This window comes from Schistocerca gregaria, chromosome 2 (genome assembly GCF_023897955.1).
Source record: "Schistocerca gregaria isolate iqSchGreg1 chromosome 2, iqSchGreg1.2, whole genome shotgun sequence".
Lineage (NCBI taxonomy): Eukaryota > Metazoa > Arthropoda > Insecta > Orthoptera > Acrididae > Schistocerca > Schistocerca gregaria.
In genome coordinates, this window is record NC_064921.1 from 587,240,950 (window position 1) to 587,266,614 (window position 25,665).

General features: G+C 37.5%; 1 protein-coding gene across 2 annotated transcripts in view; it reads left to right on the forward strand.

The window, feature by feature from the left end:
- The window catches only part of LOC126333899 (uncharacterized), a 179,346-nt gene extending 171,766 nt beyond the window's left edge, over positions 1–7,580 (forward strand). For both annotated transcript variants that reach the window (XM_049996777.1, XM_049996778.1), the window contains exon 4: positions 2,689–7,580. In XM_049996777.1, coding sequence (XP_049852734.1) covers positions 2,689–3,850 — 1,162 coding nt within the window. In that variant the 3' untranslated portion in view covers positions 3,851–7,580. The remainder of the gene's footprint in view (positions 1–2,688) is intronic.
- Positions 7,581–25,665: the final 18,085 nt, after the last annotated feature.

The window sequence follows — 25,665 nt, forward strand, 5'->3', positions numbered from 1 at the left end:
CCACATATGACTGCCCACGATGATTCTGGAGCTGGTTAAGCTGCAACTGTGCCGCCGCCACATGTGTATGGTGCCTTAAATACTGCATCAGCTGAGCTTGTCATAGGGGAGTTTTTTGGGCTCAGTGAAGAGCTTCAAATATTGGATACTGCTTGACAACTACAAGGCAGTCTTATCCCCTGGATCAGTGAGACCCTTACCTGGGAGTGTAACAAGAACTGGCACAGGTATTTGTCTCACTTCTCCATAGACTCATCAGAACTTTCAAAAGGCTTCAGGGGCGGGGAAAAAAAGAAAAACAGCACAACTGGTGCCTAGCCCACCACTAGTGGGACAGGGGGACAAAGCAAATCCACATTCTGGTTCATCAGTGCCTACATCTGCTCTTCCTTGTATAGACACAATTGTTCCTGCCAGTATTACAGAAATGCTAGGTCCATGCTGGTCTAAAATGAACACTATGTAAAGGGGGAGAAAAAAATAGGGGCATCATGTGCGTAAGAATGTCCTTTGTCCCCACAGGAATGACAACACCGTTACACTACACTGTCAGTGTGGGTACTTCACTGGCTGACAGTGGCTCGGTAATAACTGAGGAACAGAACTCGAACCGGACATGGTGGTACAGTGGTTAGTACACTGGACTCGCATCCGGGAGGATGATGGTTCAAACCCGTCTCCGGCCATCCTGATTTAGGTTTTCCGTCATTTCTCTAAATTGTTTCAGGCAAATGCCGGGATGGTTCCTTTGAAAGGCCACAGCCGATTTCCTTCCATAATCTGAGCTTGTGCTCTGTCTCTAATGACCTCATTGTCTTCGGGACATTAAACACTAATCTCTTCCTCCTCCTCCTCCTCCTCCTCCTCCTCCTCAGAACCCCATGAGAAGAAATGAAACTCGTGTTGTGGATCAGTCTATGGAAAGTAGAAGGTCTGAAACCATGTAGATACCTGCATAGAGAGAAACTCAGAACGTGACTGGTGCAACAGTTGACAGCTGAGCACTCGGTAACAAATTTCATCATGATGTGGAAGAAGAGGTGGTGGTTGAACTCACTGTCAGTATAAGCTGTGGCTCACTCTGCATACTGCCGCCTGTAAGTAAAAACGTCTATCAACAGGTCTGGCCTTAATATGCATCATGTGTGTCCTTCATGGCAGGTTTCCGCACTATTCCACTGCACTATCCACATCAGCTTGTCTGCCTCCATCACTGTGTTTGCTTCCAGGATTACTAAATTGAACACTGACAATATTACGAAAAGGGCCGTTTGCTACTCACCATATAGAGGAGATATTGAGTTGCAGACAGGCATTGCAGAAAGACTGCTAAACATGTGAGCTTTTGTCCAAAAGGCCTCCTAGACAACACACACAAGCACAACTCGTATACGAATGACCGCTGTCTCTGACCACGGAGTCCAGACTGCGGGCAGCTGTGCATCTCACATGTTTAACAGTCTTTTTGTTGTGTCAGTCTGCAACTCTACATCTCCTCTGTATGGTGAGTAACAATTCATCCTTTTTATAATATTGTGATTATTCCATTGTGGATCATTGAGCAATGATTAATTTAGGCTGTCTGTAAAGCTAAGAAAATTATTTATAACATAACATTACATAGCTTTTCCAACAAAGGTCTTTCTTTATAACCTACTACAGATACTAATTACATTTTTTTCACTTAAAAATGAAACTTCATGCTTATATTACAGTGACATTTTTGTTGTGATGTACTGTTGCTATTATCTATCTACATTTAGATTGTTACTCCGCAATCCCTATTATGGCAAGATGCGGAAGGTACCCCATACCGCAACTAGTCATTTCCTTTCCTGTTCCACTCGCAAATAGAATGAGGGAAAAACTACTGTTTGTATGCCTCTGTAGGAACCATATTGTTTTGTATGTTATCTTCCTCCTTACATGTTGGAGGCAACAGAATTATCCTGCAGTCAGATTCAAATGCTAGTTCTCTAAATTTTTTCAATAGTGTTACCAAAAAATAATGTCACCTTCCCTCAAGGAATACCAATGTGTGTTCCTGAAGCATTTCCCTAACACTTGTTTGTTGTTTGAACCTACCAGAAACAAATCTAACAGTCTGTCTCTGAATTGATTCAATGTCTTCCTTTAGTCTGACCTGGTATAGATCCCAAACATTTGAGCTGCACTCAAGAATATGTGGCACTAACGTCCTGTATGTGGTCTCCTTTACAGATGAACCACACTTTGCTGGAATTCTCCCTGTAAACCAAAGTCAACCATTTGACTTTCCTACCACAATCTTCATATGCTCGTTCCATTTTGTTTTGCTTTGCAATGTTACATGCAGATATTTTAACAATGTAAATGTGTCAAGGGGGACACTACCAATGCTGTAACCCAACATTATGTTGTTTTTTTTTTTCCTACTCATCTGCATTAAACTGAGAGTTTTGGTACTATTATTTGTCTTGGACTGATTCCAAACTATAAGATGTAACGAGTTATTAGTTAAGGTAATTTTAGTATGAAAAATATGAATAGAACTATGTTGCCTACGTGCTTCCCTGATATCTTGCTGAAATAAACATTCTTTTGCCATATGAAGATTAGGGAAATACATGTTTCTCACATTAGAGTATTGTGAATATTTGGTTTTTAATTTTGATAAGCACTTCATAACATTTTGTTTTTCTTCCACAGCAACCCTGGAGCACGAATGTTGATTGTCAAGGGAGACAAAACTCTCAAGAAATGCGACCTGATTGACCAAGGTGTTCGAAAGGTGTCTGATAGAATTCTTGTAGACAGGTTCTATAATAAAGGGATCACTGTGTATGAGATTAACAAACAGCAACAAAGTCTTACAGAGAAAGGACACAGTGTTCCACAGCATGATACTCATATCCAAGGTATGTCAGAACAGTCTGCTGAACAGTTTGAAGGAGAAGATGAAACAGACGATGGAGGTGATTATCCGCTCTCATTTTCAAAGGGAATGAACAGAGTAATTCTTCCTGTACTGCCCAAACAACTGAAGCAAAATACTGTAAAAATCCCTAATTTGGATGAAGTGAAACAGAGTGATACAGGGAACAGTGATGATGATAGTTTGGGTGCTGAAGAAGTTCAGGCATTAGAGGTGATCAGATCTCATTTACAGAAACATGCAAATGATTCCTTGTATTTAACTACTTTGAATCAAAGTAATGACACAAGTGCTAATTCATCAAGAAAAATGCGACATGCCAAAAGTAGAGCTCGAAATATCAGACGCAAAGAAGTGAGTGGTGCTGGTGATGAAGGACAGTACCAAAGACAGCGGAGGGATGTCCATGCGTTGGATGGAGGTATGGCTCATGGTGGCACTGCTGCTAATTACACAGAACCAGAAGATGATGGGGAGTCATCAGAGTCAAGCTTTGAAAATGAACTGCTGCGTTGTTACGGGAAACACACTGTATTTGAGCATGACCTTGTACCGTCTCAGAATTGTACAAAAGGTGCCAGTAATATGACATATACAACAATCGTAGACTATAAGGTACAAGAGGATGGCTACTACCATTACATATTTTATAGTGATAATGATTTTGTTGATAATACTATTAATGCAGTATTTGAAATGTTTAAACCTAGATTCAAATACACTAATTACACTCATGCTTGCATAAATCAAACTGAATGCAACTTTGATTTATCCTTTTGGTCAAATGAAGTGGTAATACTGGAAATGCCTCATTACAGTGCCATTGAGACTGAACGAAAATTGTATTTGATTTCCAGCTGTTACCCTCGAATGGCAGTGTATATAGTATTTCCAATTTCTGTCTTGTTCTTGATATTAGGTTGCGCTTTTCTGTGAATGGATATGTGGCCTATGTTGTACATTATAATAATGTCCTTGGACAACAGACTAGAAATTGGTCTGGAGTGCTGTCATTATGCAACTCACTTTCATATAACATAGTATGGATTTAATAAGAGCTTAAGTTGTGATTCTTAGGTGTTGCGATCTGCTTATAAGTTTTTCATTATTTTACTGCATACTTGGATATCTAAGTTAACAGAAATTAGCTCAGGTGAAAGTAGTTGCAGCAGATTTTCACATTACGGACATAGTCTCAAAACAGCAATTAGAGCGTAGAAAGGCGAACCAGCTATAAATTATGGACATCCAGGTATAAAAGGGAAACAAAAGTAAAGAATAACAGTTGAGCATCGGCTTTCCCAATCCCCTTTCTCCCCCCCTCCCTCCCCCCCTCCCCCCTCCCCCTCTCCCTCTCCCTCTCTCTCTCGCTCTCGCTCGCTCACTCGCAGTATGCCGAAGTGCTTGTTCCTCAGTCTTTTAGTGTATTGAGCCTTGTAAGTGATGGGTTGGTAAGCTGGCCCACCAGTTCTACAATTTGAAGCCTCTGATCTGGTGTATTGTGTTTAGCAGACCATAAGGGCCTGACTGATTCCTGCTTATGTAGATTATGTGAATAGAATGTCAATACAGACTTCTGTTCTCAGCCACCTGTTCTCTAAACCTACATCAGTGGTGAAGTAATAATATACTGCTCTGATCTTTGGAAAGAATTGGGCCTGAGTCCTAAATTGAGCATTTTAGCTGTACCAAGCAAGGTGGCCCTTTCGTCAGCTTACTGGACTCACATTCAGGAGTTACAGTTGTTCTCATCTGTGTCCAGCCATCCAGATTTAGGTTTTCCGTATTTTCCCGAAATTGCTCCAGGTAAATTCCACGATGGTTCACTTGAAAGGGCATGGCTGATTTCCTTCCCCATCCTTGAAACAATTTGAGCAGGTGCTCTGTCTCTAATGGTGTCAAGTGGATGTTAAACCCAAATCTTCCTTCCTTCCTTCATCCAAGTTCTAGCTGTCACAATTTGCCTCATTATACCAAAATAAATGTCAGAATTTCTTAAACTAAACAACAGCTAACTGTGTCTCTCATTTCTGTCAAAACTGGACGAGTGTTTGCTGGCCATTGTGGCCGAGCAGTTCTAGGTGCTTCAGTCTGGAACCGCATGACCGCTACGGCTGCAGGTTCAAATCCTGCCTCGGGCATGGATGTGTGTGATATCCTTAGGTTAGTTAGGTTTACGTAGTTCTAAGTTCTAGGGGACTGATGACCTCAGATGTTAAGCCCCATAGTGCTCAGAGCCATTTGAACCATTTTTTGGACTAATATCATCATTTAAAAAAATATGCAAAAATGAATCGTAAGTCTCATCATGTACAAGAATATGACTAGCTATAAAAAAGTGTAAGCTCTTTCATTTGCATCTTACATCACATTTCCTTCTCACTGCCCATCACTCGTAACTACTATCATCTATTATTGAGTAGTAAAAATAGGCACTTGGATAGCTTGTCAACACAGTGCTGTTCATTAAATGTTTCAAAACTATTTTGCTACACTCACTGTATCTCATCACCTTTCAAAACGAATCATAAACCATTTTTTTCTAAATGTCTTTTGGCAGGTAAACTTGATCATCACATTCATGAAGGATCTTTTCATCTATAGAATATTACCATTCTATCAGCTGAAGCTTCAGTTGTGTAACAAGGCAGATTTCACATGGGACAAGTTCATATCTGTAGGTGGACCACATGTGTTTCCATTGTCAACATGGTTCTAAACTTTACTCACATTCATCATGAAGTGCCCAACTCACAGGTCCTAGTCTTCATTGAATTGCTTTTAACACCTCTATAACTTGATGCAAGATTGTTTTGCATTCCACTCTCCAGTTGGTGTATTTAAAAAAAGGGTAGTATTGAAAAATAGGAATATGACACAGTTCAACTGTTACTTCACAGAAGAGATAATAGCTACAATTCCTGTCATGAAAGACAGTGATTTTTTTGTTGATATCAGTACACCCATCATTTTCAAATGCCCACTTCATGTTGTGCAACTGTGTTGAAACATAATCATAACAAAGTTATGTTCCTGAGCCTGTAACAATGCTATTTATGAGGGACTTTTAAAAAGTAAGTTACACATTATTATAGGAGGGAAATAACTTTTACTGAATGCTGCACTACAATTTACATGTTCATGACCTAATTTTTCAGCATAGTCACCAAGTCTGTGTAAACAACAGTCAGTATGCTATACCAGTTTCCAATTCCTCAACTGTAAAAATCTTCTCCTTGGTCATGGAACTGTTCAAGAACTACGGCGAGAACGTCTTTGTTATTGGTAAATCTCCCCCCCCCCCCTTTTCACCCACACCATCCCTACCCCTACCCCTACCCCTACCTCTACCCCTACCTCTACCCCTACCTCTACCCCTATCCCTACCCCCATCCCTACCCCTACCCCTACCCCTACCCCCTACCCCTTACCCCTCAAATGTTCTTTCATCTTGCCAAAAAAGATTACTTGGACATTGTTATCTGTGGTTGATGTCAGTTGCTTTCCTCCCTGATCAGCATTGCCCAAATCTGTGTGTCCTTGCTCAGAATGTTGACTTGGTTTCTCTGTACGTAGATGTGACATTGCATTTGACCCTCATACTGCCAGAATTTGACTGTGAATCTGTGTGAAATTTAGACAATTTGACCACAGGATCATACTCCACTGCATTCTTCAGCTTTGGAATATGTTTCCACTTGCTGCACTATTTCACTCCCACATTGTGATTACAGCAGCAGAACTGTATCTACAGGAGAGCTGGAACATACACCACTTTTATGATTCAATTATCATAGCATGGGACAGCATATGTAATTTACTTTCTGAAATCTGAGCATACTTAGCTCAGTGAATGGTTTTAGAATTTTTTGCACTAGGAGTAATGTACTGTTTGCTCTTATGGGAAGAATTGTGGCATCTGCAAAAAACAAAGCTTGTCACTTTGATATGGTGTTTTATGTAGTGGATGTGGATTACAGTTATGAACAAGTTCAGCAATCCTTGCCAGTTGCTGGTATGGTGTACAGTGGTCTTCTTGCACTGGAATGTATTACTGTAATGATATCATCCTGCCAACTGTTTGAGCATGTTGTTGTAAGGGGGGGGGAGGATCTTTGAAGCTAGAGCTACTCCCACTAAAACATTTAAATATTGTAGAGTGACATGGAAATTCATCCTCTGATGACAGGTGTCATTTCTTGAAGTCATGGACCTACTGTCAGCCATGAAAAGACAGTCACAAAATTATAAGGAGACAAGGTAGCTGGCCAGCAATTATGTTAAGGTGGAGAAATTCAGATAATGCCAACCAAGACTTTGTTTCTGCTCATCCTCACAACCCATGTGTCCCTCTCATCTTCTGGTCTGAGTCACCTGTTGCTCCTTCTAATAACTTTCATTCCTGTACCATGAGGTAACAGCTCCAAAAATCAGAAAATATATTTGTATATTTATATGTGACTATCAGCAGTATTGGAATTTCACCCCATGAAGGTAGAGACCAACCAGCTGTTCTGTCTCCTCGTAATTTTATTGTTTTCTGAAGTGAATTTTCTTCAAGAAAAGTTTTTCTTAACTGCTAATCATTCTTCTTTCATCCATTGTTTCATATCTTGATATTAACAGCTCAACAGCTATGGTAGAAATGATTTAAAAAAAAAAAAAAGGCAGCTTGTGGCTACCTCAGCCTGCTGTCTTCCACAGCCTTTGCACTCCCACGTCACGTAAATGAAAGTAGCTTGTCCCAGTTTGTGAGCACAGTAAATTTTAGTAGGCTATGTGAATTTTAAATTAGTTAGTTATCCAGTCAGTGTTTGACTGCGTAAGGCATCAGTAATATTCCTACTTGCAGGGGGTACCAAATTTGTTGGGTACTGGAAAAAGTGGAAGGATATTGTAATTCTGGTAAGAAAGAAATCAGGAGTAATGAAAATATTGATGTATTCTGAAATAAGAATTAACCAAAACACAGTATTTAGCAGAGGGCAGCCTTCACTGATGTTATGCAGTGACAGAATACACATATTGAAACCATAGCTAAGTACACAGAACTACACTCAATCTGGAGAGAGATATTTAAATACTGTAGAGTGACATGGGAATTCATCCTCTGATGACAAGTGTTATTTCCTGAAGTCATGAACCTACTGCAGAATAGATCAAGATAGCACAGTGAATCTTACCGCACAGCTGGCACCCTCAGTTTGTATTTGTAGCATGAGATACTTGTATTCACTGAGTGAATGAATGGCATGTGTACACACACACTGTTGCTGTGTTCTGCTCAAGATGTTACTAGCTAAACTACTACTAACTGCAGGACAGTAAGTGCCTGTACCAAGACTCATCTGCAAGAGTGAAAACGCTGCAGCTGTAGGCCTGCTCGAAGGTCAAACTTAATGGGGCAGAATGTGCCAAGAGGTAGACCTTTTGTGCCTTAGATGGTATCAGTTCTGTAAGCTTCCAACTTGACAAAATAGAGCCTTTGACAGTTATGTGGGAGGCAAGGGGGCAAAGGCTCCCTGCTGAAACATCGACCAAAAAAGTTTCCATTCAAAGACCGTATATTCCAGAATCGGTATGCTAATCAGCCAAAATCACTGTTAACATTGAGACACTCATCCAACCAGTGCATCAGGCTGAAGATACCTGTTTAGTAAAACATCCTGTCCTTCTGCACAAGAAGTCCGTAACTCTGCTATACATCCTTGTCTGACAGGAATCGTTGATCGTTGAAGGCCTTTTAGAGACAGAAGGTGTGATAATCAAATGGGGAGATATAAGGGCTACAGGGCAAGTGCGCTAGTGTCTTCCACTTGACATGGCGTTACATCTGTGTTATGACATTTACAATATATGGGGACATATGTCATCATGAAGCAGCAGCACTCTTTTCACCATTCCACAGTGGTGGTTTTCAACAAATATGCAGCCATATAGACATTCTTCATTCCAGTATTGATTGTTTGTCTTTCAGCAGCCAATAAAAGAATAACAAGAAGTTGATCCTGTTTGGATGCATTTGGTAGTTATGTCACCGTTGTTCACATTTCCGCATTTATTAAGTGCATGTTGGAATGACACAAATGCTACACCAATTCCTTGCCTACATTTCGATGCATGTATACCCGCATTGGAGTTGTGCCATGTTGCGTATATGCTGCAGTTATGCTCTCAGATGAAAATTTTCTTTTGCTATTTGTAGAAACTGACCATTTGTTTTTGCTGAAAGAGATTTCATATTCTGGCTCAGTTCCAACCATGAGAAAGTCAGTTCTCATTATCAGAATGCCTATATTATGAAGAAGAAGAACTGATTAAATCTTGAGTAGTTTTTAATGGTTGCCACCATTTTGAGTTAATTGTCAACTGCTCTCAAAATGATGCCTGCCAAAATCTGTTTCTATTTTGGTTCCTCAGTATGTTAGGAATAATTATCAGGAAAATTCCTTTATTTTTGAAATTTTGTTAATGGTTTGAATCAAAGTTAAATTTTGAAGTAACTTGAAGTAAAAGTGATAGGGAAATTATGGATATACCAGTGGTTTGTTCTTTGGCAAATGGTGTGGAATTTGTCATCTTCTGAATGATTGCTTATTAATTCCTACTTGGTTCTTTCTTTGTTTGTGGCCTTGTGCGGCAGCCCACACAAGTGTCTCTCTATGTGGGGCTATCCTGGGAGGGTTTGTTGCACCACAAGTTAGTTGTTATTTTGAGATTAGTCTTTGCTTCAAAATTTGGTCCTGTGTCAAATATTATTGATTTTACCATTTAGTAGTAGTAGACAACAACAATAATTATATATTATTCTACCTAAAATGCATCTGAATTTTCCAAAAAAGGGGGGGGGGGGGGGCAGCACATGTTAATTCTTCAAGCACAACTGAGGTGACAGTACACATCTGTGTTTGACCTAGACATCAGTTTCAGTAGAGGGCAGTGGTTTGTTTCTTGTGTACAGCTATTTCTTTTGTCAAATGAAATGTTCATATATCATTATTGTTGAGGCAACCCTATCTGGGATGGGATTGTTCGGCCACTTGGTGCAAGTCTTTCTATTTGATACCACTAAAGTGATGTGTGCATCTTTATGATGAAGGTGAGATGAAGTGATTAGTGCAGCACAGACCCAGCCAGGAATCGAACCTGGGACCCTGCAATCTAACCATTGGACTGACTGTTAGTTGCAGAACTTCACGGAAAAAAAATTCTAAGGTGTCTCCTTCCTTCCCCTCTTTGTAACCGCGTACCTTTCTGTGAGGCATAGAAACTGAATGCAAATTTTGATTCATACAGTTTGATAGTGCTTACAGTTTCTGACTCATATACAATGTAAGTTTACACATGGTAGGCCTCCGCTGCAGTACTTATAGATGTATGTTTCAGCAAGACTTCCAGAAAGAGGATCATTCATAAGGAAAGCTATCATAATAGCTATGATTACCCTCGGGGGGGGGGGGGGGGGGGGGTGACCTTAAGTTGAAGCAAAAGAATCCATTTTTAATTATATTAAGTGAGGTGGCATACTGATTAAGGCACTGGACCCAGAAGACCAGGGTTCAAATATACACCTGGCTGACAAGTTTAGGTTTTCCATGGTATTGCTTACTGCAAATACTAGGATGGTTCTTTTGAACAGGATGTGACTGATGTACTTCTTGGTGGTCTTCACTGTAAGACTTCTTTGATGCAGCTCTCCTCATCGGTCTATCCTGTGAAAGCCACTTTATCTCTGTGTAATGACTGCAACATACATCCATTTGAACCTGCTTATTGTATTCAAGCCGTGGTTTCCCTCTACAGTTTTAACCCCCACCACCACCACACCACCCATTACCAATTTGATGATTTCTTGACACCTCAGAATGTGTTCTCTCAAATGATTCCTTCCAATACTTAGTTTGAGGCACAAATTTATTTTTCCCCCAATCATTTTATGATGTAAATAGCAGTTTTTTTTTATCATCAGGATATCAATCCCCATTTTTTGCTTTGTTGTAGTAAATAATACATTCCAGGTTTTATTGTATGGCTCTCAGATACTTATTTAAATTGAGTCTTAGGGCCACAAAATTTTCTTGGCATTGTTTGGGAAAGCTGAGCAAAATAATAGTAATAATAATAATAATAATAAATGCCCGTTAAGACTCATAAACTGTTGCAAACATTTTGACTTCAGCAGGCTATATATACAACCCGTCAACTTATTATTGCTTAGTGTAAGTGCTTATGATGAATGTTACTTAAGTATAAGTGTCTTTTTTGTTGGTGTTGGAGGAGCAAGAAGGTAGATGATGAAACCTGCTGCTAGTTCATAGTCTTCTACCCTTGAAAGACCTAAGTGGGCCATCAATTTTGAGGTCTTCTTCCAAAAAACAATGTTATGATACATGGAATGTAAGCTGGGATTTTAGTACGCTGTCTGATGATCAGGGGCTGTAAGTTACCATTTCTCTTCCTCTTAGTGGTCCTTTCTGACTGTGAAAATTGTTTCCACTGCCAGAATTTGAACAAAGTACCTTCAAGCAAACATCCCCGTATTAGTGTGTGATAAGTTTGATAACAAGAGTGAATAGTTATTTCAGAAAAGAGATTTAAAGTAAATTCTGCATGAACACTTGAATTTTATGTGGAAATACTTCATGAGTATTGAGGAACAAGGTAGTGGAACAGGGAGAGAGAATCATGCATCTCTGTGTCCATGATCACATCACATCACAGTGGTTACAACAGTTTATTGTATAACATAAAAAGTGCTAGACCCAATGAAAAATATATAAGTAAATACAGACATGCAGATTGATTAATGTTAAATGTAAGTTAAGATTTATCTAAATATTTATGTATAAACATCAGTTTTCTTTTGTACTCAAACATGAGCATGAAAAAATATTTAAGGAAATAATGAAAGTGAACAGTAATTTATGAGCCCATAGAAAGAAGGACGTGATGTCTGTGAGCTGTCAACATACAATTTTCTCACCTCCAAAAAAAGTTTCATTTAGGAACCATTAATGAATTAAATTTTCCTTACTACTGTCACTGGTGAAACATTATTAGCTCCCATCAGAAAGGAAACCATAATTGATTTCCTCTAATCTGTACCATCACTGAGCACACCGTAACATTAAAATGAGCAGAGGCTTGTCCCAGTCATCTTTTATGCTCCATCAGGACATCTTGTATTACTGTACATCCAGATTGTCATGTAGCATGTCAGACTGATACTAATGGTTCAACTCTACCGCAGAAAGTCTGTTCTGGCATAACTAATGACAGCCAGTTCTATTGTAGTTAACAACATGATTTGATTATTGTAAAATTTCAGGCTATCTTCCCTCTTATCTGTTTAATTGGTTATAAAGATCTTCTTCTTCCTCCTCTTAATCCTAATTATGCTCTTATATTGGTATTTCTCTTTGAATCTTGTCTTGTGCATCCTGTTATATGGCCAAGGAATCTCAGTTCCCTATTCTGTAATTCTAGTGTATCTTTCTTTCGTTTTTGTCTAGGTTTCATATCAATACACTACTACTGGGAGCCTGTTGTATAAATGTCAGAAGTGTCTGTTTTCTCAGTTTCCTTTGAGAGTGTCATCTAATAGCACCATTCATCAAGTTAATTTTTTTAAACTTACATTGGTAATTAATTTCATCTTCTTGTTATATGTTGCATCATAAGTGTGTAACATTTTTAGTGACTATTATTTCCCAAATAACTAGAATATCCAGTTTGATCCTCTCATGACAACCAGTGGCAAGCGGAAAGGCAAATGTTTTTGTTTCACTTGAATGCTTGTAATGAAGTTAAGAGTTTCTGAATATCTGTAAAAACTTGTACAGTTGTAACACGGTGTGTTTTTTTTCTGAAACTGAGTAGTATATAAACTCGGAAAAGTGTTATAAAGCTCAGTCAAGCTGTTCTTGTGAGCCTATAACAGTTATGCATTTTGTATGTGGCTGGATTAATTTGATCAACTTAGGCCAACTTATGCCCCATTTTAGATCATTTAGTGCCTTATATGAAGGACTATATGTAATAACAGTAAAGAAAATCACATCTCAGTGAGCTTTATCTACATTGAAAGCAACAACAAGCATTTCACAAAGTTTACTATCTTGACGCGTTTATGTCAGTGCTTCACCACAGAAAGAATCTGGGAGAGCTTATGATTGTGTTACCTGCTTTACTGTACAGAATTGCTGGCTTGTGAGGATCTCTGTGAAGTCAAGTGCAAATCATTTGTAATAATATTCAAACTGTAAGGGAGTTGTGGAAGTTAATCCCAAGTAGAGTCATATAATTGCCTTGTCTTGCAGAAACAGAACGAAGTTAAAGATTGGACAAGATTCTATATCCCCTTAGAACTTTGCATGCTCATTTGATCACAGTTGCTTGTATCACCAAGTAGAATAAGAGCGATGCACTTTTTGTCACAGGACGTGTTGATAATGGAACTGAAATTTTTCAAAACATTTTTGTAAGTAATGTGTTTCCTAATTCTTACAGATAATAAGCATACTTAACTGCAGCATAAAATCGTTCTCTAATTAGTTTTTTAATGTGCTGCAGTCAAGTCACAACACTGCTTCTTAAACAAGAATTCTCTTAGAATGATGGAGGATCAAATACTAATTGATTGTGAGTTGTATAATGAAAGCTAGAATAATTTGCTGTTTAGAGAGACTGAATGTTGTCGTCATGTTTTTCACTTGTAGTAGAAGTACTCATCAAGTTGCAAATCATGAATTTTTTTTCAATAATTACATGTGATTTAACATTATCTCTTTAATAGTGAATGCCCATAAGGCTGCCCATAGGTATCACATCTTTGTAGTTATTGCGTTACATATTGTTGTTCTTGTTATGGTGAACACAGAGTAATGTATAAATTGATTTATAGAAAATACTGTAATATTTTTCTTCATGTATGAATCTGAAGCAGGCATAATCTATTGTTGTTGCTGGTAACACAAGAGATGTTCTTATGTTTGCAAAATTGAGTATCATGAAGTGCCTTAGATAATATATGTGTGTATATAATAGCTCCTGTTCCATTTTTCCATTCCATATTGGGGATTTCTGTGTGTTACTGTTAAAGTTAAGGTTGATCTTCTAATCTGTTTATTTATTGTATGTCTCTGAGTGGCTTGTGTTAATGATTTTGTGTAACTCCATGAAACTGTGATGTTCCTATCTCTTTACTGAATTATTGTAGGTTCTTCTAATTGTATCTGAGAATGTGAAGGGAAGGGGGGGGGGGGGGGAGGTGATATTTACTGTTTGGAACATGGATGTATACAGAGAGAAGCAGTATTACATGTATTCTTCTAATTGATATTTTTAATCTTCTATTCTTAAAATTAAATGCGCTGGAGATTACATATTAACTTACATGCTTCTTTGTGTCTAGATTAAGTACCTTTCACGTGCCAATTGTTTAATGTACAGTCACCATTTTCTACACTTTTTGTTGTTGCTAAAAATAAAATGCAACTTTTGATATTGAAATACACTGTTAACACAGTACTTGTTTGTCACAAACCAAAAGCATTTTATACTCACGTATTGGTAATTTAGTATTATTATCTGTATTGAAATTTAAAGTCATTCCCAGTTCATTTGTTATCATGTAACTAATACAGTAAAAGCTTCAAAGTGATGCTGCTATTTGGATGATAACCAATGAAAGTTTCATCAGTTATTACATTTTTATTATTATGACATAGTTTATGTTCAGAAAATTTACTTGATATTTCATTAATCCCACTTGACTGAAATTTGTAGTCTTCTCTTTAATCATAATTCCAGGAATTTGTTATATTGTTTTCTGTAAAAAAAATGTTTAATGTGTGACTAGTATGAGATTTGCAAGTCTCATATGTATAGAAGAAGATGTGTGCACTGGATAAACATTTTTCTAATGATTGTCTTCTTGATTCAGACATATGAAATATTAGCAAATATTTCATAAAAGGCTAAATTAGACTGAAAGCTGTTCTTAAAATAATAATAATAATGCATTTGGTAGAAGTTTTGAAGGTGAAATGTGATATTTTCAGTTGGTAATGAGTTTCCTACATTTGAAGTGTAACATTTCATGTGAAGAGAGATATTACATGTCATTATTATTGTTGAACATAGAGAGAAAGCATTTATTTTTGTTATCTATAGGTACATAAATCATACTTTGCATTTTTATGTCTTTGTTAGGTCTTCCATGTAGTTGATATTTGCATACTGTGATAAGAGGGTTGCCATAAACACAAAAGAAATATGAAATCCTAACCAATGTTGCTGAGTAGGATGAAGAGAGAGATATAAAATCTCTTAACCAATTACAAATAACTAAATTTTCTGAGAACTCTTTATTACTTGTCACAATTAAGTTATTTCAACAGTTATCTCTTATTATTGAAATACACATAAACTAAAATGAAAATTTTTCAGTGAGAAGAATAGCAAAGATATTAGGTAGTTGAAATCATGGTTGTATGTAATGTTGTATCTGTTACATTATTTTTCAGCTGTATCAATTTGTTACTTGTATTTTCACTTGGTTAATTACCTGATTTGCCCAGAATCTGCCATTTAAAGATCTGTTCCCTATTTCCATAGAATGAAGATGGATTTATGGCTTCTTTTCTACTGTGTTCAATGTTTATTTCTTTGGAAAAGAGTGTATTTTATAGATGAACCATTATTTACTAATGACATTGTTAACCCCTTATAATTCGCACAATGTAGTTTTGGCAAACTTTTTTTCCTCTGTGACAAAATTATACATGTGTTTAATTATTGACCGTTCTTTTGATTAGTATCTGTTAATTTTCTAAGAAAATGCAATAAAGTGGCAACCCAGTGTAAAATACATAGAAATAAATAGTGTGTGTGTGTGTATGTGTGTGTGTGTGTGTGTGTGTGTGTGTGTGAGAGAGAGAGAGAGAGAGAGAGAGAGAGAGAGAGAGAGAGAGAGAGAGAGAAGTGTGTGAGTGACTTAGTTAGTTTTTATGTATTGCTTTATATAAAGACCCAAAGAGATATTTTAGTACTTAATGTGCACTGTACAAATAAGCAAAACATTAATTGTGATATCCAAAGTGATGGAATTGTATAATAAAGATTAATAAAATTACAAACATCTAGTCTTTTCTTTTACTTAAACAATTTTTTATCGTGGAAAATTTTCCATTGTACTTTTTCACATGGAAACTTCTTCAGCTGTGGTGATTCATTGTGTTTAACACAGCTTCATGTTGCATTGGCTCCTGCATAATGACCAAATAAGGATTGAACAAAATATACCCTGTGACAACTACAGGCTACAACATTATCTAACAAATATTGAATATGAATTTTCTTAGAAAACAGATATTTAAAGCGAAAGATATTACAGAGAAACAATGAGCTTAGCAAGTACATTATAATCAGTAGTGGTCCTCTGTGCTGGTGCAAAGTGTGCATTGCACCCTGCCACCAGTTTCAGGAGGTGAGGGAGGGGCTAAATATGTACTAGGGCTGCACCACATAGTGCACCTTACTTCAACATTAGTAAAGGTGTCAAGATAGTGGTCACACCCAAGACTGATAGGCTAAGGCTATCTCTGATCATACTATAGGAGTATGAGCCCACAGGAAACTTCTGCACAAGGTAAATCCTCAGTTTAGAGATTTTGTGGTAGAGACATAATCAGTAGTGGTCCAAAGAACATGTACAACAGTGGAAGGCTGTATTTCTACAACTTCTGATGATTAGGGAGGATGGTACACTTCAGCAGACTAGTGTGAAAGACATGGTTAATTGCCAGTCAATTGAACAACTGAAGGAGATGATTATGCCAACCTGACAACAGTCAGTAGCTACTGCTCAAGAATGACTTGTGGAATTTGAACCACTTTGTCCAGTTGGAAGCCCCAAGGAAATTTAATAAAATTATATTGCTTATAAATATTTATATTTAAATAACTTTGTTTTTCTTTTGGAGCCATGGAGAAATCATAGCTTTACATGTCTAGAGTTAGAAAGTAAAAGTGGCACCTGCTCAGCTCTTCTGAAGGAAAATTATCTTATCAGAAAGATTGTTTTTACAGACAGCAGTATTGCTTCTCCAAATATACAATGTTAACATAACTGTTGACAGTTGAGCATTTACCTAAACATACAGAAAAGACATTGTACCTTGTGGTTTCTACGCATTTGATCCATCATATGATGTTTTGAGTGGAAAGGAGATCAGGTTCATAATGCTGTCTGTTTTCCCTTCCTGCATGTAAGAACATTCAACTTCATACTGATAATTTTGTGGTTGCATTGTGAATGTGTTTGGTTATGGAAAGTAAATAAAAAACTCCTTTATTGTTACTACTTGTTCATATTCAGTTGCTTCATACAAACAATTGTCCAGAAGAGTGTATTGTCAGAAATAGTACTTGGACATTTTTGTTCATTTATTTTGATTTTTATAGTAAGTTCTGTCAATACTAATAGCAATAATAATTTATGTATACACTAAAAAGACATTATTGTTAATTCATACATTGACTGAAGTAACATTAATACATGAAAGTAAATAGGATATATTTTACAACAAAACGAGAATTTATAAAAGCTCAAAAAAGGTTTTGCATCACCTTCACAACTTTCTCAATACTTTTTTGACCATAGGAAATCACTACCTGTCTAGTGGAGCTAAAAGTGAATCAGCATTCTCAGTGTAGTTCAGTAGTGTGTACAACCTCCAATCGTGGATGAGACAATATTTCTTGTATACATTGATTAGTCTGTCAACATGTCGCTACAAATTATTTCAATCTTAAGACTGTGTACAGAATGTTACTTTATGGCTAGAAGAGTTAGCACAACATGAAGCTGCCTCTAAATTGGCGTGCACCGCAGCGATGACACTTGGACATTTAACTGCTATTGTGAGACATAAAACACTGAAGATCTGTGTGGTAGTTGCCACCTGTGGTCAACAAAACCAACCGATAATAACTACCTGCAAATTGTGGCATGTAGAAAAGAATGCAAAGAGCTGTGCATTGCCTTTCAGAATGCAAATGGGAGGCCTTTCAGCCCAGACGTGATGTAACTGTCTCCACATTATCAGTTGGCTTTTAATAGTCCACTATGAGCAACAGTGCAACCTTCAGCATAGTGATACATGAAGGAGGTGGGCCAAGGAACACGTGGAATGGAATCTGGATCAATGGCATTGCATTCTTTCCACTGATGAGAGCAAGTTTGTCTGAATCCAGGTGATTGTGACAAGAGAGTGTACCACTGCATGCCTCAGGCATACAGTCCCACAGGTTCAGCAGGGAGGTGGGTAAGTCATTTTTGGACTGGTATCATGTACAGAATTATTGGCTTCTCATGAGTGTCTAGAGTAAAGGAACCTCCTACCTACTGTCCAGCCCTACACTTAACATTCCCACAATGGGGTTTGTGTTTCCATACAATAATGTGTGGCCACCTTGTGAACAACTTCTTCCAGGAGCCAAGAGCCAATCAAGTGCAATGGCCTACAGTGTCTGCTGTTATGAACCCAATGGAGCATCAGTTGAACTTGCAGTATGGGGTCCAGGAGCCCTACTAACACACTAGATGCACAGAATGGGAGTGACATAGTGTTGGATGTAACCCAACAGAAGATTCTGGTTTCATGGATGTGCACTGCCAAACAGACTGCAAATTTTTCCCTTTTGACAGTAAAGTTACTTTTAGGATTCCTCAACTCAGTCAGTAAAACAGGAACCCTTATAGAATCACTTTGTTGTTTGTCTCTGTCTGACTGTCAAGGCCCCATCTTCTCCAAAACAAGTAGAAGTATAAAGCTGTAATTTACATCATGTACTACGGCCTGTAGTCTCTTGGCAATGCAAAAATATTTAAGCTTCTTACTCAAAGCAGTCAAAAGATACAGACATTTATGTCACATATTTTGATACACATTCACTCATCAGAAACTATAGGGTACTTCCTGTTGTACTAGAACTGTAAAAATTTGCAAGAAGCAAGGTTTTACAGTGCAAGTACAGGAAAAAATCCAAAAATTGTTCATTTATAACTATAGCATATAAAAATATTTTTTTGCCCTTTGATGTTCATCTGCCTGTCCATCTGTTAAGACATCTTTTTCTCAGGAACAAGTAGAGGTATCAAATTGAAATGTATGTTAAATACTAAGGTCTATGGTTCCTTGATATTGTAAAAATTCATTTATTTATTTATTTAAGCTGATCTGATTTGGGCCATCAGGCCCTCTCTTACATTGGACTTGGGTTATTGAGCTTCTAAGTCAGTGCCATTGAATATACAAACAAGAAACACAAATCCATGTGCAGATGCATGTGAGTTTGTCTGGGCAAGACTCAGTGTCAGGGGCAGACATAAAATGATAACTGGATCCTTCTATCACTGACTAGACTCATCTCCTGATGGAACTGAAAACTTTACAGAAAACCTCAGCTCACTTTATGTAAGTTCTCCAATCATATTGCAATCATTGGTGGAGACTTTAATCATCCAGCAATTAATTGAGGAAATTACAGTTTTGTTAATGCTGGGTGTTATACACATCCTGTGAAACATTAATAAATGCCTTCTCTAAAACTACCTAGAACAGATAGCTAGGAACATCCCTCATTATTGAAATATATTGAATCTAATGGCAACAAATATACCTGACTTCCTTGAGGATGTCCACATTGAAACCGGTATCAGTGACCATGACGCAGTTGTGGCAAAAATGATTACCAGAGCATGGAGAACACCTAAAATGAACAGAAAGATATGTATGTTCAGTAAGTTATATAAAAAATCAGTAGAGTCATATCTCAATGAAGAACTTCAAACTTTCAGCACAGGGCAGGAGCATATAGAGGAACTATGGCTCAATTTCAAAAGAATAGTTTACCATGCACTGGATAGATACATACCCAGTAGAACAGCTCATGATGGGAGGGAACCTCCATGGTACACAGTCACTGTAAACAAACTTCTAAATAAACAGAGATTACTGGATAATAGGCATAAAACAAAGCTAGGTCTGGAGATAGAGAGATGCTGAATGAAGCATGTTTGGATGTCAGGAGAGCAATACGTGATGCCTTCAATGATTGTCGTAACAAAACATTGTCAAATGATATTTGACAAAACCCAAAGATATTCTGGCCATATGGAATGGCTGCTAGTGGCACCAAAGGTAATGTCCAGCCCTTAGTGAATAAGACAAGAACTGAAATTGAGGGCAGCAAAGCAAAAGCAGAAATGCTTAACTCCATTTTCAAATATTTGTTTACAAAGAAAAGCCCAGGGGAATTGCCCAATTTAAGCCTCATACCACTGAAAAGCTGAATAAAATAAGTTTTAGTGTTAGTGATGTTGAGACCCAGTGAAATTATTAAAACTGAACAAAGATCCAGGGTAGCTGTATTAGCCCCTCTTCTAACTATACTCTACTGTAGACCCTTGGACAAAAAACCATGCCTAACTCTTTGAAAAAGGCACAGGTTACACCCATCTACAAGAAGAGTAGTAGAAGTGATCAAAAAAACTACCACCCAATTTCCTTGACATTGATTCGTTGTAGAATCTTAGAACATATTTTGAGCTTAAACATAATGAGGTACCTGAAAGAAGCTGCATAAATATTCAGCCAGATCTTGGTAAGATTTCAAAGTCATCCAAAGATTGGCAACTTGCTTTAAATGTTCAGAACTGTAAAATCGCGCACTCAACAAAACGAAAAAAATGTACGACTGTAATATCAGTGAGTCACTGCTGGGATCAGCCAACTCATACAAATACCTGAATGCAACACTTTGTGGAGAAACAGAATGGAATGATCACATAGGCTCAGTTGTGGGTAAAGCAGGTGGTAGATTTCAGTGTATTGGTAGAATACTGGGGAAGTGCACTCAGTGTACAAAGGAGATTGCTTAGAAATCATTCATGTGACCAGTTCTAGAATATTGCTCAAGTATATGGGACTCATACCAAACAGGACTAGCGGGATATAGAATGATACAGAGAAGGGTGGCACAAATGGTCACACTTTTGTTTGATCTGTGGGAGAGTGTCACAGAGATACTGAAGGAACTGAACTGGAAGACTGATAGAGGTAAACTATCCTGGGGAAATCCGTCAACAAAGTTTCGAGATTGGCTTTAAAAGACGACTCTAGGAATATACTACAATCTCCAATGGTGTAACAGTAAAGCATATGCCTGGAGACCCAGACATCATGGGATCGAATTTCAGGTAGACCACAGATTTTTCGATTTTCGTTTGAACATAGCCTTCACCTCTCAACAATGTGAAGAGTCACCAGAAACAATAAATGGTTCAGATTCCACGTTCAACTGTAGATCCCCTTCTGCTGATTGGATAATGGGGATAGATTATGGACACACAAGTCACCAAAGTGACATCCAATAGAAACACACCAGGCCATTATTATTATTATTATTATTATTATTAGTATTATTGTCATGATCATCTAGATACATAACTAAGTTTGTATGTAGCCTCCAGAGTGGGAGTCCTTCTCCCACTTTGACTTGAAGTTTCGTGAGGGTTATTCTTTTGTAGGATTCTCATGTGTTCATCTCGGTCACGTAATAAGTTCTCCACAATATTTTGGCAGACAGACTTGTTCTCATGATCTGGTGGTCCCAGTTTGCCAAAATATTGCAAAGAACTTATGATGTGACCTGAGCAGAGCCCAGATAATTATACAAGTTAGAAACAGGCTGAGAAAACATCAGATCACTTATTCTTTCATTCACTGCTCCCCTTGAATTTATGAGGGCATGCTTCTGAACTTTTTATGTGAAAATTTGTAAAGCTTTTTAAATAAAACCAACGTTATTAACATTCTACATCTTTATTCTTTGTGTCTACATATTTATTTCTAAGCAAGTCATCCTGTTGATTAACACATTTCTCCCAATGAGGGACCAGCTTGTTGATATCATCATTACAGAATGTTTCACTTTTTGAAGAAGCCACAATCTCACCTCTGCTTGCACCACTTACTTACTATCAAAATTAAGTCCTGGAAGGTGTTATTTAAGGCCAGGAAACAGTTCAAAATCAGGAGGGGCTTACTTGGGACTGTATGGAGGATGATCAATGAGAGGGAATAAAAGGTGTTGGATTGTTGCAGATGTCACAGCACTCATATGGGTTCTGGCATTGTCATGCTGAAGGAGACGATGCTTCACGTGTGGATGAACACTTGGAATTCGAAAGTCGATTACGTCATACTGTTTCTCACACTGACGTAATTATGTTACACACCGCTATGTTGCTCACTAGAGTTTGGAGCCCTCTTAGGTGCAGACATGAAGGATATATAGACATGAAGGATAAAGCTGTAGAATTTTAATAACATTTATCTTATTTAAAAAGTTGTAAGAGTTTTCACACAAAAAAAGAGGCATTACTTTTCAGCACGACCTCATGGACCCACACATATTTGCAGATATACAAGTGGTACAAAACTGTTTTGTAGCAGTTTAGTTGTACATGTGCTAACGCAATATCACAGTGATTCAACAAAATTATGTATCAGTGTGCTCATTTATGCTAACCAACTTAGCAGTTGACTAACATGATTTTTACATGAGGTATTCCTTCAGTTTGCTTTGATTTTGGTGTTTCAAGAGCAAAGACTTTGTTTTTAATCTCACATCCTCAAGTTGTTAGAAGTACACAAACTGTTAATAGCCATTACAACTGTCACTAGTGACAATTATGTGTGAGTACTTCTCTTTTCATTTAAATTTCAATACGTCTTTTTTTTTATATTTTCCATTTTCTTGTCTATTTTTTCTTTCCCGTATGCAGGTTTCAGAGATTCCAGTATGTGAAACTGAAACCAATGCACAACATGACATAGAACAACACTGTTTCACATAAACAAGCAGCGAATGGTTGGAAGTTTGTGTGTCAGCCATAGAAAGAAGGGAAGTGGAAATGAAAGCCAATTCTTTTTTCAGAGGGGGAGGGGGAGTTGGTAGGCAAAAACACATTGGATAAGATTCTTTTGGATGAGACACCACTGTATGAGATCAATAGATGTAGTTAGATATAGACATGTTACTAACTAATATGTTGTGAGATCCGTAAGGCGTTATATTTATTTTTGTGTGGAAGTAGTACTTCCACAATGAAGGTACATAAATCGGGTATGTTAGCTTACAAATACTCACCAGACTTTAAAGTTATCTGTCAGAAACAATAAATAGTTATTCTGTATAAATCATAACTAATATTTTATATTAAAGTGCTAAATCTGTTATGGTTATCTATGCATTTGTTAGTGAAAAACCACCAATAATATTTAAATGTCAAAATGTACTGAACGAAAATAATACTGTAAATCTATCAGCCTTCTCTGTGCACTGTTTGAGAGATTCACTAAAAATATTCACAACCACATAGTTAAAAAAAAAAGTCAATTATAATCTGGCAAAGGACCAGGCTGCCTTTAGAAGAACAGCACGATTGACCAGTTGCAAGTTGTGAACAAAATTATGGAAGAGAGAAATGAGTGGACATTACAACTTTGTCTGGGATTAATAGTTTTTGGGAAAGTTACTGACTTACATAAAAAAAACTTCTGACTGAAAACCCTTGAAAAACAAAGCACTGATTCATACTGTGTTAGCATACTGAAGAACGTAGAGTTTGTCTCATAATTAATGACATAAATGCCTACAGCTGAAATTGTTTGATACAACAAGTGAAAATGTCTAGTAAACGTGGGCTTAAAATGCATACCTGAAGAGCTATAGGCACTACTTCATCTTCATACTGGGAAACAAATCTCTTATATCTCAAGGTCTTTGCTTTCCACATTTAAGAGATGGTACTATGGACCAAAACAAGTAAAAAATGTTCAGTAAACATGGGCTCTAAAGTGCATACCTTAAGAGCTATGATTGCTTGTTTATCTTGGCTACTGTGAAACACATCTGTTCCTCTGAACAAGTGCACATGTTTATTAGACCTTTTTTTGCTTCTTATATCATGTACCTTCACCTTAATTATGATACATCCTTTATACTGCAATGCTAATGCTCATATTACAATTAATCAGAAAAAGTGAGAAGTTCATAATTGAAAGAGGGGGCAGGTAGGAAGACTCTGTAGTACCAAACTTATTCGCAGCAGTCCTAGTGTAAATTTTCAGTTCTTTAAACTGGAAAAATGAATAAGAAATACCACTTTATCTATATGAAGAAAACTCATCTAAAACTAACTCTGTCCGAACAGGTCTCAGAAGACCCTAATGGTACTGACCAACCGCCATGTCATCCTCAGCCTATAGGCGTCATTGGATGCGGATATGGAGGGGCATGAGGTCAGTACATCACTCTCCTGGCCAATGTCAGTTTTCATGACTGGAGCCGCTACTTCTCAATGAAGTAGCTCCTCAGTACCTTACAAAGGCCGAGTGTACACTGCTTACCAACAGCGCTCAGCATACCAGATGGTCACCCATCCTAATGCTAGCCAAGCCCGGTAGCACTTAACTTAAGCGATCCAACAGGAACCGGTGTTACGACTGTGATAAGGCCTATATGAAAAGGGAAGTTTAAAATCAGTATGTCTTAAGAGTTTTGACTTATGACAGAGAAATGGGGACTTTTAATGTGAAAACCATTTCAAACTAAACTATTTAACTTATTTGCCAAGTATTTTATGTCTAAAAACTGAGATTTTTTTCCTTTTATGTCTATAAATAACACCATTAATTTGATAGGATCTGATGCCCTGTGCTCCTGATTGTATAGATAGTTTGGAAGTTATTTGACTTTGATTTTAGTTTTAAAATGTGTTAGTTTGGTCTTTGTCATGTTTATGTGTAGTAGCTGTTAATTATTTACTCAAAATGTTAATAACAGTATTACTATCTCATACATAGTGCCAACAAAGTCAGTAGGCCTGTAACAAAGCTTGAAAGACTGTACATATGATTTTGAAACATATAATTGTTTGGTTTCTTTATTTTAATGGTTAATTGATATGTTGCAGCTACAGGGACCGTTCTTTTTCACTGTGTCTAAATCCCAATAGCAATGCTATCCAGAAAATTGCTAACTTCAATATCATATTGATCTATGTCATAACATGTGTCCATTTAATGACTGTTCTGCTGTTTGGTGACCATATATGGAACTCAAATCACACAAAATTCATGATAATGCAGCATTTCCAACTGATTTAACAAACTAGTGCTCAGTCTATAGGGGACACCACAAAATCCTTTAGAATATCCCAGCAGAGGGGCCAAAACTTCAATCTTTTAAAGAAACCTGGTTTCAACTGCCTCTCGTTGTGCCCTGAAATGGGCAATATTGTACCTACCATCCTTCCCACCCCTCCCATAGTGGTATTCCACCACCCACCAAACCTACACAATATCCTCGTCCATCCCTACTCTGCCACTTGTCGCAACCCCTTGCCTCATGGCTTGTATCCCTTTAATACGTGGGCATGACACCGAACAAGCTGTCTGTCAGCATGAATAACCACCAATAAACTATTGCCAAGAAATAGCTGGACCACCCGTTTGATGAGCACGCTGCCCAACACAATGTTCTTCATGTCAGTGACTACTTTGATGCTTGTTGCTGTTACAGTGACCCTTCCTACCAACAACTCTTTTTCTGAATTGCACAGGTGGAATTTCTCCCTGTAACGTATCCTACATTTCTGTAACCTCTCTCACTGCCCG